This window comes from Erythrolamprus reginae, chromosome 2 (genome assembly GCF_031021105.1).
Source record: "Erythrolamprus reginae isolate rEryReg1 chromosome 2, rEryReg1.hap1, whole genome shotgun sequence".
Classification (NCBI taxonomy): Eukaryota; Metazoa; Chordata; class Lepidosauria; order Squamata; family Dipsadidae; genus Erythrolamprus; species Erythrolamprus reginae.
Window position 1 is genome coordinate 204,800,887 of NC_091951.1, and position 15,319 is coordinate 204,816,205.

General features: G+C 40.3%; 1 protein-coding gene across 2 annotated transcripts in view; it reads left to right on the plus strand.

The window, feature by feature from the left end:
• The first annotated feature begins 1,658 nt into the window (after window positions 1-1,658).
• The window catches only part of LOC139161802 (5'-nucleotidase domain-containing protein 2-like), a 33,280-nt gene continuing 19,619 nt past the window's right edge, over window positions 1,659-15,319 (plus strand). The window contains exons 1-4 of one of the 2 annotated variants that reach the window (XM_070741406.1): window positions 1,659-2,140; window positions 10,572-10,756; window positions 13,970-14,044; window positions 14,645-14,700. In XM_070741406.1, coding sequence (XP_070597507.1) covers window positions 1,849-2,140; window positions 10,572-10,756; window positions 13,970-14,044; window positions 14,645-14,700 — 608 coding nt within the window. In that variant the 5' untranslated portion in view covers window positions 1,659-1,848. The remainder of the gene's footprint in view (window positions 2,141-10,571; window positions 10,757-13,969; window positions 14,045-14,644; window positions 14,701-15,319) is intronic. The other variant, XM_070741407.1, reaches the window with a different exon arrangement.

Here is a 15,319-nt window from a genome sequence, read left to right on the forward strand (position 1 = left end):
AGTAGCCATAGCAAGGTATGAGGGAGGAGGCGGTCCTTCTCCCAAGTTTCGTAAACAAGTTTTGTAACAAATCCTGATAAATAATGCAAACTAGGTTAAACCATAATCTGTCACAGTTTACTGTGCTATATGAATCAGGCCTTACTTAACAAACCATGTCTTCATCTTTCATAATACAATAAGAATGACTTAAAAATTATCTCGGGTGTTAATTTGAAAGCATAAGACGACCTTGGTTAAGAATAATATTTTAATATCTTTGTGAGTGACATAGGGGAAGGTTTGCCTATTTGCCAATGACTGTAAAGTGTGCAATAGGGTTGATATTTCTGGAGGTGTCTGTAATATGGCAAATGATTTAGCTTTACTAAGTAAGTGGTCAAATCAATGGAAACTGCAGTTTAATGTTTCCAAATGTAAAATAATGCACTTGGGCAAAAGGAATCCTCAGTCTGAATATTGTATTGGCAGTTCTGTGCTAGCAAAAACTTAAGAAGAGAAGGATTTAGGGATAGTGATTTCTGACTGTCTCAAAATGGGTGAACAGTGCAGTCAGGCGGTAGGGAAAGCAAGGAGAATGCTTGGCTGCAGAGCTAGAGGTATAACAAGCAGGAAGAGGGAGATTGTGATCCCGCTATATAGAGCGCTGGTGCGACCACATTTTGAATACTGTGTTCAGTTCTGGAGACCTCGCCAGAAAAGAATATTGATAAAATTGAACGGGTCCAAAGACCGGTTACAAAAATTGTGGAAGGTCTTAAACATAAAACTTATCAGGAAAGACTTCATTAACTCAATCTGTATAGTCTGGAGGACAGAAGGGAAAGGGGGGACATGATCGAAACATTTAAATACAGTATGTTAAAGGGTTAAATAAGGTTCAGGAGGGAAGTGTTTTTAATGGGAAAGTGAACACAAGAACAAGGGGGTGCAATCTGAGGTTAGTTGGGGGAAAGATTAGAAGTAACATGAGAAAATATTATTTTACTGAAAGAGTAGTAGATGCTTGGAACAACTTCCAGTAGACGTGGTTGGTAAATCCACAGTAACTGAATTTAAACATGCCTGGGATAAACATATCCACCCTAAGATAAAATACAGGAAATATTATAAGGGCAGACTAGATGCCGGGTCAGTCTTCTATGTTTCTATGTTTTGATGATAATTCTGACAATGAACTGTTGGGTCACTTTTTTCAGCTACTTTTAGGGCAACCGGTCAAAAGTTCAGCATTATGCAGGAGGAAAAATGAACAAAAGTCACAGGAGGGATCTCCTGGTTGCATTACGTTAACCATGTTAAACCTATGTTACCGGTGAACTATAAACTGGTCACACAGGCTGGCTGGATTCCTGAGCTAAAATATGCTGGGTACTTTGTTTACTACTCGAATACAACTATCAAGTGTCCTCCCAGCGAACCCTATAGATTTGTCAACCTAATCAAGGAGGAACAACCAAAGGAAGGGGAAACCCCGAGGCCTCTACAACCACCACCACCACCTATCCCATTTCCCCGCTTTTCTTTAGTGTGCTTTAAGATCCGACGCCTAGATGGCCATCCCACACAAATATACCATTTTCCAGGAGGAACATGCCTCCATTGAATCTCTGCTCATCGTTTCCCAATAGCCAAACTGGGGTTAAAGAACGAGGAACGTGGACAAGATGAGGTGCGAGGCGGAGCAGCGCGGCCGCGGGCGTACGAGCGGGTCGGGGGGCCTGGGACTAGGCCCTTCCCTCTCGCAGGGCGGGGCGACCTCCCCCCCTCCCGCGCTGGCCCAGCCCTCTCGGCTGCCCTTTTTCTTCTCCCGCGGAGGAAGGTGGCTTCTCAGTCGCTCCTTGCAGCATGGCTGGGGCCGCCGTGCGTGCCGGGCGGTTCGTGCGCCTGGCGGCCCCCTCCGCTCCCTACTGTACCCGCCTCGGGGCCGAAGCCCCAGCGGCGGCGGCGGCGGCGGCGGCAGCGCAACAAGCCCCGCAGCCTAGCCCACCCTACGGTGGCAGAAAATCGCACGCCCGGCGGGTGCCGTCAGACGAAGACCCGGCCGCCCGAGCTTTCTCCTCCAGCGCTCCAGCTCCCGGGCCGGACAACAAGAGCTTCCTCTGGGCGCGCTACGGCGAGATGAAGCGGCTGGTGCAAGGTGGGTCGTCGAATAGAGCGAGACCTTTTCCCGCTTTTCTCTCCGCCCCCCCCCCCCCAACGGGCGCCCCTGAGGGAGGTTACACTGCGGAGGTTACTCTGAGCAAGTGAGGGGGTCCTCCCGTCCGGAGGCTCTTTGAGACTTCGCCTTCTCTTTCCATCTGCCCCCGCGGTAGGGGCTGCTTCCATTGTCCCCTTCGGTCTCTCAACCCTTCTGAACAAGGACTCCCATTTCGTGTGTGTGTGAGAGAGAGAAAGTGGGGAGCGTTGGCGTTGATTTCGAGATTTCTCCCTTCCTAAAGCTTTCCTCAAAAGAGTACCTCTCCTCATCCGGAGTACCTGGGTTGGTCCACGTAGCCCGCTTCTCGGACGCCTTCCTGGCGTGCCAAGTTGGATGCCAGGCTTTCTTTGCGCACGCACCAGCTGGCACGTCCAAAATGTTGTTGGGTTGTGTTTTTTTTATTTTCTTTATTGAAGAAAGAACAGCCATACAAGTCTAATTAATAACAACAACAACAGTAGTAATAATAATAGTAATAATAATAATAATAATAGTGATATATGTGTCTACGTGTACAACACAACAGAGAAATTTGAGCTTGGAGGATATAAAAACATACAAATATATGGTTTTTTGCATTAAACCTCTATCATAATAGGTAGTGGATGTCTTAATTGAATGAAAAGGAGAGAGCTGTACAACACATTCATAAAATAAAAAGGGAAAAGATAAAGAAGAAGAGTTAAAGATGAGAGGAGGAAAGAGAAAAAAGAGAAAAGAGAAAGAAAAGAAGAAAGAAAAAGAGAAGGAAACTACATATATGCAACAGAGACAATTCAATCTCTTTGTTGACTATCCTGTCTCATAGCCTTTATAGACTTGTTGCATTTCTGTTAATTACTGGTATTTTTGTGGTCATTGCTTTATATAGGAAGAAGTTCAATTTCTAAAACTGAAGTTTTATCCCGTTGTTGTTATCTAATGAGTCACTTGTGTATGATTTCAACATGGTAAATAGAAGTTTCTATCCCACTGTTAGATCTTTATTTAGGATGGAGTTGTAGAATGGAGGTTTAGATGGTAGGTTCTTTTGTAGTTCAGTCAAGTTTTGGGAGTCCTTTTCTTGGGTCATTTCTTGAGCCCTCTCCCTTCCTGCATGGTTGGACAGAACTGGTTTTTTGGGAAGGGGAGGGAATGGGGGTCTTCCTTGGGTCCTTCCCCTGGAAATGTGCTTTCGAGAATTGTTGCCCTTTTCAATGAGAATTTCGCCGCCCCCTGCTCCACATCATTGTAATGAATCTTGATTGCTTTTTCCCATCTCTCCTCCTCCTCCTCCTCCTCCTCCATCCATTTCTGGAATTTGGGGTCTGGTATTTTTTTCCCCAGGCATTCAGGCTGGGATAGCCTGTCTCTCTCTTTCCCTCCCTCCCTCCCCCTAGTTGGCAAGGTCTTGCTGGAGGTGGGAGGGAGGGATTTGTAGAAAGTTTATACAGTATTGCTTTGTGTCTGATTTCGTAGGGAGGACTTAGTGGGAAGGAGAGTATAACAAGGGAGAATCCTATGGGATGTTGAAGGTCAATTTTCGGTGATATGTTCCCACAATCCTACATTGTTTTTCTTCTTTTTCTGACTATATACATATAACATTTCATGCAGCTGATGGAGTGTTGCAAGACTCTTGATATTAAGGAATTGATCCTTTATTTTCTAAGGTCTGTTCTGACAGCAAGAGCTTTTATTACTGCACCTAACCAAGGCCAACAACATTTTTCCTTGCTGCATCCAGTCAGGTTCCCTTTATCTAATCTAAAGCTCACCAGAAATCTATCTGGTCTGGTTTAAAGCAGTATTTTCTCACTCCAGTACCATTTATTGTAAGAGTTTCAAAGTGCATGCAAATTGTTCTGCAAACTGAAGGATAAAATGGAATGGAATGGAATAGAACAGAATTTTTATTAGTCAAGTGTGATTGGACACGCAAGGAATTTGTCATAGTGCTTATGCTCTCAGTGTACATAAAAGAAAAGATAGGTTCATCAAGAATCCTAAGGTACAACACTTAATGATAAATAAACAATCAGATCATATTAGGAAACAGGCAATATAACTTGTAAGGATACAAGCAATAAAATTATAGTCATGCAGTCATTAGAATATAATATAATAGAATACTGTATTGGCTAAGTGTGATTGGACACACAAGGAATTTGTCTTGGTGCTTATGCTCTCAGTGTACATAAAAGAAAAAGATACATTTGTCAAGAATCATGTGGTACATTTGTGGGAGGAGATGAGAGATGAGAGTAGTGCTTCAACTCAGCAGTAAAGCAAGCTCCAAAATTACAATTTTTGTCGACTTTTTCATTGAGGTTAGCACTCTTTCAACAGACTGTAGTCTGCAGGCAAAACATCAACAATTATCTTCACTTTTCGAAAGCTGGTATGTCCAACCATCCTGTAAACAAAGGCCTGGAAAAGGAAACCCGACTTTTGTGGAAGGAAAGTCTCTTCTAAGATGATAGTTGCTAGACCTGGGTTTGAAAGCATCTCTATTATTTTATCTCTTTATCATCTGTTGTCTATTATCTAAAACAGGGGTATCCAATCTTGGCCACATTAAGACTTGTGGACCTTAGTTCCCAGAATACTCCAACCAGTCATGATCTAAAACTTTGGAATGTTCTCTCTGTATAGTAAGCCTAAATGTATATTTTCTTTTATACACACTGAAAGCATATGCACCAAAGACAAATTCCTTGTGTGTCCAATCACAGTTGGCCAATAAAGAATTCTATTCTATTCTGTTCTCCTAGAGCAAAGTACTGTAGATTCAAATGACTATGTAAAGAGTAGAGCAGGGCTTCAGATGTTGGTTAGGGATTATTGGAGTTATGGTCTATCTAGCCAGGTTAACAAAAATTGCTCCAAGTGCTTTGAGAGTCCACTCTAGCCAGAACACAAGTGAGCAACTTTTGAGGAGTGTTGGGGATTTTACTTAAACCCTTAGAGTGGATGGTGCAACATATTTCAGTTGATTCAGCATTATGCATGGGGAAATCTGTTCCATTCTTACCTGTTTTACAGAAATATAGTTTTCTACTTTTGGGAGGGTGAACAAAGTAGTAAGTCTATGCACTACTTTTTTCTGGATTTCCCACCTGATTGGTGAGAAACAGCACTAATATGGTTGGGGCCACTGCCAAATTGCAGTGGAACAAAGGGCTTAGAATGGGAGTAAGGCTCACTAAAAAGGTGATTGAGAAATGTGTGATCCTGAGATTATTACTTGGTGTAGCTCAACCCATGCTCTGTGAGGATGCTAGATAGTTAGTGCAACCAACAAAAGGAAAAAGAATACACTTGTGTGTTGCATGATAACTGTTATCATACCCAGCCAACACAACCTAAAGCCAATGTCACATGTTAGGTACAATTCTATATAAGGCAGCATCTTAATGTTCCTAAACATAAGAGTTATCTACAAGGCTTGACACTTCTCAGTTCCTTTCTGATATAGCTGTGCCAAGAGGGAATCATATTCATGCTGGCTGTTGATATAGCAGCAGTGATTTTTTTTCTTTTCAAATTACTATGCAGTGAAAGAAAATTGGTTTTGTTTTATTTATTTATTTATTCATTCATTCACTAATTTATTCATTCATTTATCTACCTACCTACCTACCTACCTATTTATTTATTTATTTGACTTCTATGCCACCCAATCCCGAAGGACTCAGGGGGGCTTACAACATAATAACAATACAGAAAGATACAGCAATAAAAAAGAAGTCGAATATAAGCTCTAAAAAACTAACCCCAATAAAAAAATGGTGTGCTCAGGTCAAAATATTTATTTTGGAAATCCCCAATTATCCAAGTCTCTTCTTTATTTGCTGACTTCTTTCTTCCTGGCTGCTAACAAGCGTGCCACGTCTCTCCCACTCTTCCCTCCTCCTCCTGCTGCCTTCAGCATTGCATATGTATACAATATCTGCTTCCTTCCTACATATTGCTAGTTCTTTCCCAATAGGCTGTGCCATCAACCCTCTGTACAGTATTGCGTTGTTACTGCCTGACCCAGAAATTTCTGATTTGTCCGGGAATAAGATCTTATTCATACTAGGGATTGTTTGGGGTTTTTAGTTTAACTGAAGAGACTTATTTTTAGCAAAATCTATTCCAGGGAGTAAAGCGGGAAGGACTGAGAAAAGTTCCCCTGGATTGGACTCTGAAATTAGCTGACTCATCAAATGGCAGCTTCTGTTATTAACGGGTCTGTTGGCATATGAAAAGCCAACCAGTTGAGATTCCCAGATGTGGAATCACAGGACAAAGGCAGCATCAAAATCTATGCTATGTAAATAGTCTGGTGTCACTGATGTTTAGGTAGCTCGCCCTTGAAAAATATAACAATTGCCTTGATAAATTAGACTGAAGTTGGATTCTGATTCCAGCAGTGACTATCTAGCTTGTAGAAAGAAGCAGGAATTTTCAAGGAAGTTCTGAAGTGAAGGTAGGGGAGTGTTCAAAAAAGGAAAAATAATTCCTGTTCCATTCATCTTTAACATAATATGGCAGAGAAGTAGGGAAGAAAATAATTTTAGCAAGAGCCTGTTTTTTTTCTTCAAGCTACCTCTGCCCCAGTATCCAATATTCCAGGAGAAATTAGCCTATATGTGAATTTTTAAATAAATAAAACAACAAATGTTGCATTTTGGCTATTGCCACTGAAAGTTTGTAGTAGACATAGAAACATAGAAGATTGACGGCAGAAAAAGCCCTCATGGTCCATCTAGTCTGCCCTTATACTATTTGCTGTATTTTATCTTACGATGGATATATGTTTATCCCAGGCATGTTTAAATTCAGTTACTGTGGATGTAGCAACCACGTCTGCTGGAAGTTTGTTCCAAGCATCTACCACTCTCTCAGTAAAATGATATTTTCTCATGTTACTTCCAATCTTTCCCCCATCTAACCTCAGATTGTGCCCCCTTGTTCTTGTGTTCACTTTCCTATTAAAAACACTTCTCTCCAGAACCTTATTTAACCCTTTAACATATTTAAATGTTTCAATCATGTCCCCCCTTTCCCTTCTGTCCTCCAGACTATACAGATTGAGTTAATGAAGTCTTTCCTGATAAGTTTTATGATTAAGACCTTCCACCATTTTCATAGCCCCTCTTTGGACCCATTCAATATTATCAATATCTTTTTATAGGTGAGGTCTCCAGAACTGACAGAGTATTCCAAATGTGGTCTCACCAGCACTCTATACAGCGGGATCACAATCTCCCTCTTCCTGCCTGTTATACCTCTAGCTATGCAGCCAAGCATTCTAAGACTTCTCCCAACAAAAGATAATTCTGAATTGTGTAAATAAATAATTGTTGTTCTACTAAATTAAAAGTATTTTTATTTTCACCTTTTTGTTCCCACCATTTAAAAAAGTCAGTCTTTTATAGCTTTGATCATAAACAATTCTTCCCAGGTTTTTAAAAGTTATGTGACCACTTCGGTAAATAACTGCTTAACCTGTTAGGCTACATATTCATGTATTTGCATGTTTATTTTTAATCTGTTCCTTAATTCCGTAAGAGACAGAATTGCTTCCAAATAACTCTTTTTTTTCTTCTTGAAAATGGATAGATATTAATAATTTTGAACATTGATGGATTTTAATAATTTTATTAATAATTATTATTTACAAAGGGTAAATTACATTGATACTATTTAGAAGGTCACAATTTCATATTATTGAGTTACCGATACCTCAGATCTGCTAAAGAGCCATTTCATACGCATGGAATCTGGTTGTTTTATTTACTTAGGAGAATGACCCTGGGTGACTCTGTAAATTAGAATATTCCTGAAGTGTTTGGGAATAGACTTCTAATTACCACAACATATTGTGCCATGCAATATTATTGTTTTTATTGGCCATTTTCCTATTTGGCAGTGATGCAGGATGACCCTGAGTTGGGAAATTGCTGAATTGTTGCCATATACATTGAATTCTAGTATACTTTACAAAAAGTTTGGGATGTTGATAAACAGCAATAACTTTAAAGCATAATTTGTAAAAGCCTCATATTTATTTTATATTTATATTTTCAATTTTTTAACCACATATCACCTTCAGAGAGTGGCTCTGGGAAGTGTACAATATAATCAGTAAAATTAACATTAAAATCAGAATTAATTTTAAATTTTAAAAGGTTAAATCCCATGATTCTTCCCTCATAGGATTTAGAACATAATGGAAACCGTTTCATTTAATCAAGCCTTCAAACATTTAAATCTAGCATTAATTGTGTCCATGTTGGGACATCCTTTTCTGTTGGGTTTTTAAAACGATGTCTAATGTATTGTAACCCATTCTTAATCCATTGATTTGGGCAGGAGACAAAAACAACAAAATAAGTAAATTGGGCCTTGGCTATGAAGTTCAACGGATGCCTTTGGCAAACGTAATGTCTCTATTCAACTTGTTTTCTCTGGCTTCCTGAGCGCCTTTGAAGAAGAGTGAGGCATGGGTGCTTGGATGAGATTTCAGAGATTATGACTTCCAAGGAAGAAACAGCAGACTGAAGGCAGCACCTCAAAAAGTGGAGTTGACAATCATAGTGGGCAAGCCAATGAGTAGAGCAGTTCGTTACAGTTCTTTTCCAGACAAGGAGAGGACTTGAGAACACACACAAGTGCTCCAGACAGTTGCTCCTCATGAGATCACAAGACAGCAATACCTGGCAGCTTTAGAACTCTGGGAGATGAGGGAATAGCCATTTTGCTCAATCCACGGTTTGCACCTTTGAAAGAACACTAAGTTCATATACTTCCTTCTAATTACATTAAGAAATAATTGTTAACAGCTATTTAGAATGTAGGATCAACAGGTTTTGTAGAACCAGGCAAGTTTCAATTGGTCCTTAGCAAAACACTTTTTAGTACAAGGTTAAAGATTTAAAACGTATTTTGGAATAAATAGCAGAGGGGCGATTAAAACTTGGATTTTATAATGTTAGAAATGGACTAAGGATCCAAATAAATTTGAAATGAGATTTTGGAATTATTATAAAGAAATGTTTCCATGGCAAAATGTTTTTGTTTTTAATTAAAAAACAGCACAAGATAATACCTTTAAAAATTAGACCCCAGGGGGAAATAGAAGGAACTAATAATTACAATTACAGAATACTACTTACATTTGACTTACTAACATAGAATGGGGCAAATACCTTAACATTAGACATCTTGAAGCATATGTTTAAACAATGGGCAGTTAGCAATTTTAAGAGAGTCTGCCTCTGTAAGACATTATGGAAGAGGAACAAGTTCTGCTTGACAAGAGTGAATGGAGTTTAAAGTGAATTTTAAAAAATGACTCTCTGATTGCTTTGATACCTCCCTTTTGGTAATAGAAATGAGATGCTCTCTTTACCAATCCTCTCACCACCTCTGAATTCCTTTTTCTTAGTTTCCTGCTTCACAGTGAAGTATCATGTATTCCCTTTAATCCATCTTATTTTCTGCCTCCACCTTCCTTCTTAAAACTCTTTTGGTACTTTGTAAGAGGTAGTACTTGATATGGGATGATTATCCACGTGGAAGATTTCTTTGATGGATTGCTTTGTATCCCATATTTTTCTGTATAATTGAACTTTCCCACAACAACAATCTTGTGAGGAAAGTTGGGGTGAGAGCACAGCTGGTCTAAGGTCACTCTGCCAGCTTCCATGCTAACAGAAGACCAGGACTCACAATTTTTTTATTTTCTGATTCAGCATCTAAGAAGAACAAGGAAGACAACCTTGATGGAGGTACAGTATGCAAGCTCTCTTGCCAGATTGATTATAGCCTTGCTAGGCACCCAGACCAGGAAATCCATTCCACAGAAAGACTAACACCACTTTTTAATTCAGATTGGCTATATTGTCAATAGCATTTAGCAATATCATTTAGACTTACAGTATATACCGCTTCACAGCATTACAGTCCTCTCTAAACAATTTATAAAGAGTAAGCATATTGCCCCCAACAATCTGGGTCCTCATTTGACCGACTTGGGAAGAATGGAAGGCTGAGTCAACCTTGAGCCTACTGAGATTCGATCTGCCAAACTGCTGGTAGCCAGTGATCAGGAGAAGTAGCTTGCAGTACTGCACCCTAACCACTGCACCACTGAGGCTCTATCAGAATCATGCTAGTCTGACTTGATTATGTTGCTCACTCCCTCTTACAGTTCAATGAATTAAGGAAAACCTGAGTCCCTTCCAAATATTATCTAGTGGTTGTGGATTTTATCCTTTTCACTTTGGCAACGGAGCTTGTGTAACTTAGTCAAGATCATCTTCCTTATTTCTGACAAACTGGCATGTAGCAACCATATGCTATCATAGCTTGTCCTCCATGCTTCTCTTTCTTGATTTAGATTTGCTCCCACCTGGTGTCTGCAATCTTCTGAATCCTTCAACCATCTATGCCAACAATGAGATTTCACTGGATACCATTGGCGTCTACGGCTTCGATTATGACTACACCCTGGCATTGTACTCCCCTGCACTCCACTCCCGCATCTACAACACTGCTAGGGACATCCTAGTGGAGCAGTATAAGGTACAACCTGACCCGGGGTTGTTTTGTTGTTGACAAAATAACAAAGCAATTAGGATTCAGCTTAGGTGTCCTTGGCTTAGAAACTGGACAAGTGGGAAGCAATTTTTTAGTTGTGTTAAACTCAGTTTTAAAAGCATTATAATTATGTAATTTTAATTGTAAAAAATATATACATTATTAATAATAGAATAAGTATCTGGATTATACCGTAATTATATAATAAGCTGCATGTTTTACAATAAATTATAAATAATAATAATAAAATAAGTAAAAGCAAAAGAAAACCTCAACTAACCAGAATAAAAAGGTACCAATAAAAAGAAACAAACATGTTAAAAAAAACAACTAGTATTCCATAATGCTAGACTAATAAATGAATGTAAACAGGGAAGAATGCCTTTTTAATTAAAATATCAGGTTAATCAAGTTTTAGAATTATCCTACAGTTTAAATTTCATTGCTAGATAGTGAATATAATCTAGATATATGGAATCATACTGTCTTATCTTTTCAAATTTTATTAATTGGACTTACATGACTACCAGTAATTGAAAGGCTGACAACTGACAGTTTTCATCCATCCATAATATGAGTACTGTACTTCTTTTAAATTTATTAAATTTCCAGCATAAAAGGAAGACAACCAGCTGAGCTTTTCAATCACATGCAACATATCTGGCATTCCATAAAACTTAAAATCATTAACTGGGCTTTTGTGTGTGTGGAGATGGCTGGGCTTTGACCGCTGGCAACTGCCTCATTAAGCCTCTGAAGTTTTCTTGGCAAGATTTCAGAAGTGCCTTTCCATTGACTTCTTCCTAAGACTGAGAGAGAAGTACTGGTTCTAGATCAGGGCTTGTAATAATTCAGGACTAGAATTCACAGCCTCATAGTATTCAGCCATGATCCAGTGGCACTCTAATTGGGTAAAATAGGGTACTTCAAATTCTTTGTTCCAGTGCTTGTATATTGTCCAAATGTTTTTCTATAAACGATAATTGCAATGAGTGTTCAATTCATTAAAGTCCTTCTACAATATGCTAAGTGCCTGTAGGGTTGTGGAGGGATCAAGATTAGATTAGATTAGATTTATTGGATTTATATGCCGCCCCTCTCCGCAAACTCGGGGCGGCTCACAACAACAATAAAACAGTACATAATAACAAATCCAACGCCCACCAATCTAATTACAGTTTAAAATTAATAAATTTATAAAACAATCCCAATGTATATAAAAACAGACACACAGTCAATCAATCAATGGCAAAACAACATGGGCAAGGGGGAGATGTTTAGTTCCCCCATGCCTGACGGCAGAGGTGGGTCTTAAGGAGTTTACGAAAGGCAGGGAGGGTGGGGGCAATCCTAATCTCAGGGGGGAGCTGGTTCCAGAGGGTCGGGGCCCCCACAGAGAAGGCTCTTCCCCTGGGTCCCGCCAGACGGCATTGTTTGGTCGACGGGACCCGGAGAAGGCCGACTCTGTGGGACCTAACCGGTCGCTGGGATTCGTGCGGCAGGAGGCGGTCCCGAAGATATTCTGGTCCGGTGCCATGAAGGGCTTTATAGGTCATAACCAACACTTTGAATTGTGACCGGAAACTGATCGGCAACCAATGCAGACTGCGGAGTGTTGGAGTGATATGGGCATACTTAGAGACACCCATAATTGCTCTCGCAGCTGCATTCTGCACGATCTGAAGTTTCCGAACACTTTTCAAAGGTAGCCCCATGTAGAGAGCGTTACAGTAGTCGAGCCTCGAGGTGATGAGGGCATGAGTGACTGTGAGCAATGACTCCCGGTCCAAATAGGGCCGCAACTGTCGCACCAGGCGAACCTGGGCAAACGCCCCCCTCGCCACAGCTGAAAGATGTTTCTCTAATGAGAGCTGTGGATCGAGGAGGACGCCCAAGTTGCGGACCCTCTCTGAGGGGGTCAATAATTCCCCCCCCAGGGTAATGGACGGACAGATAGAATTGTCCTTGGGAGGCAAAACCCACAGCCACTCCGTCTTGTCTGGGTTGAGTTTGAGTTTGTTGACACCCATCCAGGCCCCAACAGCCTCCAGGCACCGGCACATCACTTCCACTGCTTCGTTGACTGGACATGGGGTGGAGATGTACAACTGGGTATCATCAGCGTATTGATGATACCTCACCCCATGCCAACAAGCATGATAAGGTAATCCCTACAGTGCCCATTGCATAGTTAAGTAAAAATTGCGGTTCACCTCCTTGGAACTTCCTGCCAGTGAGGAAGCTGATAGGAAATTGCAAGTACCAGATGGCTTGCCAGAGGTTAACAGGCGAATAAGTGGTTGTAGCTGGGAGCAAGGAATTAGCACATGGTGTGAAGGTATGGCATGAGGTATGGCCGCCCCGAGTCTTCAGAGAGGGGCGGCATACAAATCTAAATAATAAATAAATGAGTGTAGTGGGTCCTCCGGTGGCTGCTGCCAGTTGAGAGAGTGAGTGCAGGGGAAGTTGGGGAGGATAAGTGGGTAGAGAGACCATCCGTAAGGGCAAGCTATTTGCTAAATAAGAATTGTTCAAATAATTACTTTCTTGTAGGAACAAAAAATAAAATGGTACGGTTTTGCCTTACAAATAAGTGTAATTATCTCCAATACTAAGAAAATGGCCAGATTCTTACTATCAGTAGAACTAAGAACTTTGCTGAATGACAGCTCTCAAGTTGAGATTATAGTGGCAAATAGTCATATCATTCTCCTTACGCTTGAAAATAAAATGAGAAAATATGTGAAGAGAAGTAGCTTGAATGCATTAGGACCTGGGTAGATGTGATAGAAGAGAGCAATATATTTGTTTACATGTTCACATGTAAACTGTTCATTTCTGTTCTAGTGTTCTGGTTTAGATAAAGAGAAGCTCTGTCAGCTGGGATTTTTGACTATGCTCAAAGGTGCTTTTCCCTCTTAAATGTACAATGCTTCTTCCATGTCCTTTACAGTAAGAGAAGAGATCCAAAATGGTTAACTCTTTGTTGTCTGGTTTGATTCTTCATGCACATTCTCAATTTTCCTATCACTCTGTTCATGGTTTGGTTTGGAAATTAACAATTATGCGCCTGATAAAACTGTATCCAATGGTTCCAAGCAGTTTGCTATGTTGATTATTCAGGGGGGGAAATGGTTAACTTACATTTCCTAGAAGATTGCACATGGTGACATACTTCCCTTTGTTTTATCACATCAGTATCCAAAGGGCATCCTGAAGTATGAATACTGGCCTAACTTTGCTGTCCGGGGCTTACATTATGACATTGCAAAGGTGAGAGGGTGTTTGTCATTTGTGTTTCTGAGGGGTTAGCAAATTTGTCTAGAGGTTCGGAGGTTTGTGTGTGGCTACTTGATTTTTTCTACGAACTGCCCAGAAACCTTTGATTCGAGGATCCAAAATGGCAGACGAACAGGGGCGGAGGGCGGGGGAGTCACCCTGGGAATCAGTGAGAAGGAATAAATCCATGAAGCTCCAAATCTGGTGAAGATTTGTTTCCTGAAATGAGAAGGTCAGAGGATCTTAGGATTTTGGGGGGCTTTTTGCAGAAATGTAAGAATATTCAAAATATCCAACCCAAATGCCACAGGATTACAGTCTTAAGTCATGTAAATGTTCCTGCCTTTATTATCCACTAGCTACCTTTCTGAATCATTGTTACATATAAGCCATCTGTTGAGGCTCCCTTGTAAGCTTAGGACAGAAAAATAATGTTTCCTTTTTTTTCTTTGTGGCTGCCAATATAGAACCGAAGGGACAATATTGTTGAATGTGAGCTAATCACCTGAAAACATTATAAAATTTATTTGCAAGGTTTAGGAATCCTAAGGTTTCTATGTGGGTGGTAACTCTGCTTTTCCTTGTCCCCCATAGGGCTTGCTCATGAAGATAGATGCATTTCACTACATTCAGTTGGGTACTGTGTATCGGTAAGTTTTCATCATGTTGGTTTCCAAATCACTGGGGTTGGCCAAGTTCAGACTGCAACCTAGCTTCTGGCAATTCATGGTTTGCAAATTTATAACTGGCCTTGGGAAATGCTGTATTTTTTTCTTGCCTGGTTTACACTGATAGTATTTAGCAGTAATAAATACGTGATCCCAACCATGTCAAACAAGGCAAAGGGGAGAAGAATTACTTGTTATGCTTGAAGTGAGCTAGAAGCATTCATATAATGTTCTGGCTTCTAATTTTCAAACTGGCTGACCTAATGACAACATGTTGGGTCAGAATTTAACTTAACTGTTACATGTCTGCATTGGAATGTATTTTATTATGCCTGTGAAAATTCTTGTCCTTCTACAGCTGATACTTCATTCTGTGTGACCCAAGACTTATGCTGAGTTTCAAAATGTCTGATACCTACTGTGATGCTGTCTAATTTCTCTCAGCTTTGACAACTTGAAGATGTGTGGACTTCAATTCCCAGAATTCCGGCTCAGAAATTCTGGGAGTTAAAGTCTACACATTTTCAAGCGACCAAGATTGAGAAACACTGATTTACTGGTAACTGCTAAAAATAGTCTGTTATTGTAATTCTGAGCCCCT